The sequence below is a fragment of the Cucurbita maxima genome, unplaced genomic scaffold (assembly GCF_002738345.1).
Source record: "Cucurbita maxima cultivar Rimu unplaced genomic scaffold, Cmax_1.0 Cma_Scf00035, whole genome shotgun sequence".
Lineage (NCBI taxonomy): Eukaryota > Viridiplantae > Streptophyta > Magnoliopsida > Cucurbitales > Cucurbitaceae > Cucurbita > Cucurbita maxima.
Genome location: NW_019272051.1, coordinates 1,580,473 through 1,587,827, shown reverse-complemented (window position 1 = coordinate 1,587,827; position 7,355 = coordinate 1,580,473). Strand labels below are relative to the sequence as shown.

General features: G+C 38.1%; 1 protein-coding gene across 1 annotated transcript; it reads left to right on the top strand.

The window, feature by feature from the left end:
* The first annotated feature begins 357 nt into the window (after positions 1-357).
* On the top strand, positions 358-6,983 carry LOC111467865 (sodium/hydrogen exchanger 2). Its single transcript, XM_023112939.1, has 15 exons — positions 358-790; positions 982-1,311; positions 1,408-1,526; positions 2,795-2,892; positions 3,155-3,214; positions 3,307-3,353; positions 3,447-3,641; positions 3,729-3,775; positions 4,610-4,676; positions 4,770-4,870; positions 4,950-5,051; positions 5,623-5,761; positions 5,842-5,904; positions 5,993-6,076; positions 6,179-6,983. The coding sequence occupies exons 2-15, from the start codon at positions 1,138-1,140 to the stop codon at positions 6,494-6,496; spliced, it is 1,614 nt and encodes a 537-aa protein (XP_022968707.1). The 5' UTR covers positions 358-790; positions 982-1,137; the 3' UTR covers positions 6,497-6,983.
* The last annotated feature ends 372 nt before the right edge of the window (positions 6,984-7,355 follow it).

Genomic DNA, 7,355 nt, shown 5'->3' with positions numbered 1-7,355 from the left:
AGTTGATCGAGAAAATTGTCTGAACCGAACCCGAATCAACTCAAAAATAGAGTATTGGGATGGAATTTTTTTTGGGTTAGGTTGGGTACCACCAATATAACCAACCCGAGCTTTTGGGTTGGTCGAGAAAATTGTCTGAACCTGACCCGACCCGACCCGACCCATGTACACCTCTGGCTCGTATATAATTAAATTTGAAGACAATGGTCCAAAAATTTGTAGAGAGTTGATGTAGGTATGATGAACGGTGATGAGAGGGCATGTTGTATTGTGTGTGGTACATGTGAAGGGTACTATAAAATAACTCGTATGTGCCATTCATGTCCTCTCTCTTCCACTCTCTTCCTCTCTGGACCATACGCTTCTCTCTGGTTTTTCTCTCTCTCTCTCAAATTTGTTTTTCTTTCTCCTCCTCCTCATTTTTTCTCTATTCTTTCCAGAATTTTCATATCCATTGCCCTTTTATTTCTCTCTGTTCATTCCATTTGAACAGCAGTAGATTTTGGGCCACAATTTCCACTCCTATCTTGGTTTTTTCTTTCTTTTTTTCCCTTTTTCGTTTCGAATTCGTTGGTTTTGAAGCTCTCGGGCTCTTGATTCTCTTCGAGACGTTTTGTCTTGATTGAATACAGGGGCTGGAAGCTTTCTGATTGCTCCGGATTCCAACTCGGAATTGGCTTTGTGATGTTTGAATTCCCTCGCTGATTTGACTTCGCGCTCCGTTGAATCGACGAGGATCGGGAGCTTTGCTAGAATGCTGCGTTTGTCCATGTCGATTTGAAGTGCGTAGGTGAGTATTTGATTCCGTTTTTTTCTCTTTCATTCGTTTTCTCGCTGCTGTGAGAACAGAGCAGAGAGGGAAAAGGAGGAATGATGAAGGAATTTTGGCTTGAATCGTTGAATTTATGTTTTGTTTTCAAAATTTATTGGCTTAGTATTCAATTAATGTGGAATTAGGATTTAAATTTTGTTTTGATCCAGGGACTTCGTTGTTACTGAGAATGAATTGCTGTTGAGATGGGCAGTTCGAAGACCTAGATTCTCGATATTCTGCGCTGTTAAGGAAGTGGGAATCATTTGGTTTTGGAACCCTTTCTCTTTGGGCAAAACGATTATTTCATTGAAGAGGTTGATAAAATGACACCCATTTTGAACTATGTTGTGTCCAAATGGCAAGCGTTGTCCACTTCTGATCATGCCTCTGTGGTTTCCATCAACTTATTTGTGGCACTTCTCTGTGCTTGTATTGTGATTGGTCATCTTCTTGAGGAGACCCGATGGATGAATGAGTCGATCACTGCACTCTTGATTGTGAGTTTGTTCTTTTGATCACAAAAAATAGAAGATTAAGTGATATCATAGATCTTGATGGTGTTAGTAAATTACTGTTTTTCTCTTTTGTTTCAGGGTATGTTTGCTGGAATAGTCATTTTACTGGTCAGTCGTGGGAAAAGTTCGCATTTGTTGCTTTTCAGCGAAGATACATTCTTTATTTATCTTCTACCACCGATTATATTCAATGCGGGGTAAGTTTCTGCAACATAGGATTCACAATTTTTGTTAGTGATCCTTTCGTAAACAATGGTGGACTTGTTTTTCTAATACATGATTGTTGACCACAAGCGTATTTGATATGTAGTAAGGATTCAGATTGTAGTTAAACTTGTTATTTGTATTCCGATATATTTCTAGACGTCTAGGCTAACATATTCCCTTGATGTTGATTTAGATTTTAGACAACTTTTTGTTGTTCAGAATGTGTTTGGCCTAATAAAGTTGTAGTTGAATGGCAATAACACTAATGATTCGAACCACCTTAGGCTTTTGTTCTTCTAACTTCAAACCGCATATGAGACCGCACGAACTGTTTTATGGGTTTTGATCTTTGTTGAAATTCAAATTCTGCAATTTATTTTAAATAATTCCTTCTGAATTCCGTTGTATTCTAACTGATTGTGATTTAAATGGATAGAGATCTATTGCGTTGTTATTCACTTGTAGTTTGTTTTCTGTACTATTATTGTATCTTTCTGGTTTAATTGGTTCCCTTTCTATTGGACAACGAAATGTTGTAGACCCATTGTGTGAGATCCCACATCGGTTTGGGAGGGAACGAAACATTCTTTATAAGGGTGTGGAAACCTCTCTTAGTAGACACGTTTTAAAAAGTCCCCAGAGGAGAATATCTGCTAGCGGTGGGCTTGGACTTGGACGGTTACACATTGTGTATGCATATATACATGTATATATTTTATATACAGTTGGTCACTTCATTTCTAGAAGGGGAGTCTATACTATTTATTGGCTCGATTACTGGTGACTTTAAATCGATCAGAGAAAATTGAGTGTTCTTTACAAGCTTTAATCTATCTGAGTGTTATTTATCCGCAGGGAAAATTTTGAAGTTTCTTCGTTTTCATCTTTGAAGATGTTGATTTCCCCCGTAAACATTAATTTTATGTGCTTTGGCTTTGTGGTAAATTACAAATTACTTTTATTTAACAAAATGATGACCAATATCCTTTCCATTTTTGTGTCGTTATTTTATCGGAAGTCTTCTACTATTCTTGATTGGGGATGAAGAACTAAATAAATAGTAAAAGAAAATTAGACGTATCGAGGTAAAAAATTCCAAGTCTTTCTCGTGATCTTAATGGATTTTTTGATAATAGTCTCGTATTGTAAAACTTCTCATTTGGCTGTGATGTTCAAAATAAAGGCAACTTTTTCTGTATTATTTCGTGCTACCCTGTCCTTGTGCTTTGTCTTGGCTGATCTCCTTCTTCTGCATCAGGTTTCAGGTGAAAAAGAAGCAGTTCTTTGTCAACTTTATGACAATTATGCTGTTTGGTGCAATTGGTACATTAGTCTCGTGTTTCATCATCTCGTTAGGTATATCTTCAAACTATATTTCTGTTTCTAATTTTAGATTCTTCCAGATGTTTCATGCCTAATTTTTGTAATGACAATTGAACAATGCTGAAAACATTCTTCTATTATTTTTCTCTTGAGGCTTTTCTGCAAAATCTTTATGGGCTAAAATATCCTCTTAAATATTTTGTTTTCTGTTGTTAATCATAGTTATCTTGTAGTTTTTTTTGTTATCATTCTTTGATCTTTCATTGTCGTATGTCAATTGTGGTGCCTGATTCAGGAGCTTTTCAGTTCTTTAAGAAAATGGATGTTGGATCACTGGACATTGCTGATATTTTAGGTATATCCTTATTTTTTATCCATCTCCTTTTCTATTACCTTTGTGATTGATCTTTTCTGTTCTAAGACTAATGTCTTAATATCCGATTACAGCGATTGGAGCTATATTTGCTGCAACGGATTCTGTATGCACGCTTCAGGTGCAGGATATAGCAATGTTATACTTTATTCATTTTTATTTTAGTTAGTCTGCCTGGGCGCCCAAAGAAACCGTAATACATTTGATGCTGCAGATATTAAGCCAGGACGAAACCCCTCTACTCTACAGTCTCGTATTTGGGGAAGGCGTGGTCAATGACGCTACGTCTGTGGTGCTTTTCAATGCTATTCAAAGCATAGATCTCAGCAACATTGATGCAAGAGTTGCTATACATTTTCTTGGGAGCTTCTTTTATCTGTTTTCGACGAGCACTCTACTTGGAGTGTTTGTGAGTTTGCTTTCTATTCATCAATCTCTCTCTACTGTCTTGTATGGTAACTGTTTATTGAATCACACGCACATGGTTTCCTTGCAGGTTGGGCTGCTGAGTGCTTATATAATCAGAAAGTTATATTTTGGCAGGTATATATCTTTGGAATTGTTCTTCATTTAGACCCTTCTCTTGATGCATTCTTAATGCATTAGTAGGTGACCAACAAGTAACTTGTGGCAGTGAAATAATTTTTTCATCATGCTTTCATGATTCCAAGTAAAGTTCCATTTTCAATAGTTACAAGAATATTGACGATTATTATTGTAACAACCCAAGCCCACCACTAGCAGATATTGTCCTCTTTAGGCTTTCCCTTTCGGGCTTCCCCTCAAAGTTTATAAAGCGCATATGCTAGTGAAAGGTTTCCAAACCCTTATAAAGAATGTTTCGTTCTCCTCCCCAACCGATGTGGGATCTCACAATTATGTTCATATTGTTTGAAATGATTATATATGATAACTCTCATTTTAAGCTTCGAAAAGATACACACTGGGGGTGGAGATGGGATGGGAACTCTAATAGCAGAAAATCTTAGTTAGCAGATATTTTAAGTTGGTCTTATGTGTAGATGACCTTTCTTTTCAGATATATTGTTGTGAATGTAATCTGTGAACGGTTTGGTGGTCGTCTGTCGTTAGGAGACATTTAGTTAGTACAAGATGTTGCACGGTTAGGTGATCATGTATTGGAATTAGTTGAGTTGCTCATAAACATAGTCTAAATATCCAAGGTTATGAAAAGTAAAAATAACTTCATATGGTGTTTAGCTCGTATTCACCTTAGTTTAAAAATAAAAATGGAGAACACTTGATCGAGTTCAGGATCCATACTTTACGTTTCTTTTTGGCACGCACGTGTTTGGGAAGTATAATTGCATATCTATTCACAAGGAATTTGATGGAGTAACTTTTGATAAAATTCAGGCACTCGACAGATCGTGAGGTCGCTCTTATGATACTCATGGCGTATCTTTCGTATATGCTGGCTGAAGTAAGTATTTTGTATTACTCAATCAAACACTAGTTGCTTAAGAGACATTGGCAATTACCATCTTTACTTTTTCTTGGTGGATATTCTGTGCAGTTACTAGATTTGAGTGGCATTCTCACAGTGTTCTTTTGTGGAATTGTAATGTCACATTATACCTGGCATAATGTGACTGAGAGCTCAAGAGTTACCACCAAGTACGTAGTTCTTCAACCTTTTATAATGATCTCAAACTGATACTTATTTTCTAACACATCTTTTTATCTGCTATAACAGACACGCGTTTGCTACCTTATCCTTCATTTCCGAGTCATTTATCTTTGTTTATGTTGGCATGGATGCATTAGACATCGAGAAGTGGAGCTTTGTTAGTGATAGGTACGACAAGTTTTCTTTTATTCATCGTCAATCACATGTAGCGTAGTGTTCGAACTTAACCTCTTGGTCGAGGGCATATGCCTGGGCCATTTGAGCTAGGATCAAGTTGACCTATAACACGTTAGTTTATTGAATACATAGTGCATTATCTGAGATCCTCTATCGGTTAGAGAGGGGAACGAAGCATTGCTTATAAGGTTGTGGAAACCTCTCCCTAACTGATGCGTTTTAAAATCGTGAGGCTGACGGCGGTACGTAACGGGCCAAAGCAGAGAATATTTGCTAGCAGTAGGCTTGAACTGTTACAAATGGTACATCGGACGATGTGCCAGCAAGGACACTGGCTCCCAAGGGGGTTGGATTGTGAGATCTCACATCGGTTAGAGAGGGGAACAAAGCATTCTTTATAAGAGTGTGGAAACCTCTCCCTAGCAGATGCGTTTTAAAACCGTGAGGCTGACAGCGATACGTAACAGGCTAAAACGGACAATATTTGCTAGCCTATTCTCGTTTTTTTTATTAACCATTTCTTAATGTGCTGTCTTTTACGTCTTCTTATTGGATATTGCAGTCCGGGGACATCGGTTGCTGTGAGTGCAATGTTACTCGGCCTGGTTATGGTTGGAAGAGCTGCTTTTGTTTTTCCATTATCGTTTTTATCCAACTTAGCTAAAAAATCAGCAGATGAGAAAATTACTTTCAGGGAACAAGTATGCATTCTTTCGAACTCGGGTTTTACTCGTGCTATAATTGTCCTACTTTTAAACCATCAAGATTTTTGGTTTTGTAGGTTATCATTTGGTGGGCTGGTCTCATGAGAGGGGCTGTCTCCATTGCTCTAGCTTATCACCAGGTACTTCGAAGTACTTTTATCAGCTGCCATCCCGAACGAACGATTACTAATCCATTATTGATAACCAATTTAACGACATGAAATGTAGTTCACCAGAGCAGGGCACACTCAACTACGAGGGAATGCAATGATGATCACTAGTACCGTAACCGTTGTCCTCTTCAGCACGATGGTATAGCGCGGCGGATTAACTCCTTTTGATTTAATCTAGTGATTAATTTGTTTTGAAGGCTATTTTCTTAATCTGTGGCGTTTGAAATGTTGCTGTCAACAGGTGTTTGGATTATTGACCAAACCTCTTATTAAGTGTTTGATACCCCACCCGAAACTCACGACCAGCATGCTATCGGACCCTGCGACTCCAAAATCATTCTCGGTTCCGCTACTTGGAAGCGCACAAGATTCAGAGCTGGATCTTGACAATCTCCATGTTTCTCGTCCAACGAGTATACGCGCATTCCTTGCAACTCCTACGCACACTGTGCATCGGTACTGGCGAAAGTTCGACGACGCCTTCATGCGTCCAATGTTTGGGGGTCGGGGGTTTGTTCCTTTTGTCCCAGGATCGCCAACCGAAAGGGGAGGGCATTGAGAACCCGCCCTCCCTCAGGACGCTCCATATAATGTAAGATATGTAAATCCAGATGGATAAATTACTTCACCGTGTCAAGTTTTCGAGCAGCAGACAAGGGCAGGTGACGTGCGCAGTACATGTTTGCCGAGAATGTCATGGAGCATGGAGCATGGAGCGGAGCAGTTGGAACGTGTTGCTTATTCTCTCTTGCCTGGCTTTTGTGTTTGCTGCCCCCTTATTTTTGGTACAAATCATTATGGTTTGGTTTTGTGTTATTGGTTGCAAGTTCTTTTGTTTTTTATTTTTGTAATGACAATATAGTGTGAAGGACAATATGGAAGTGGGTTAAATTTTTGTATTCTCATTCTTTTTGGGAAGAGAAAAATGTAATGTGTGTAAGTTGGTTATATAATTGGCTTTGTAGCCTTCTTATGACCTCTTACTCATTTTCTTTTTAGTGTGTATACGTTTGTGTATGCAATGTATAGGATTTGAATCTCCACTATCTCTTTCCTTTTCCTTTCTCTCACGATAATTAAGGAAAGAAATGAGATCATTGATGGACTAAAATGGTCCGTTTGTAAAAGTATAAGGACTAAAATAGATATTTTCAAAGTATACACACTAAAAATATAGAAACTAAATGTGAGCTCTCAACCTTTTCTTAACATATGTGTTTTGAAACAGTGCTGAAACCATGAGGCTAACAGTGATATGTAACGAGCTAAAGCAAGTCTTGGACTGTTACAAATGGTATTAATGTCAGACTTAGGCTGTTACAAATGATATCAATGTCTGGTATTAATGCCAGACTAAGGCTATTACAAATGGTATCAAGGCCAGACTTAGGTGGTTACAAGTGGTATTAGGGCCAGAC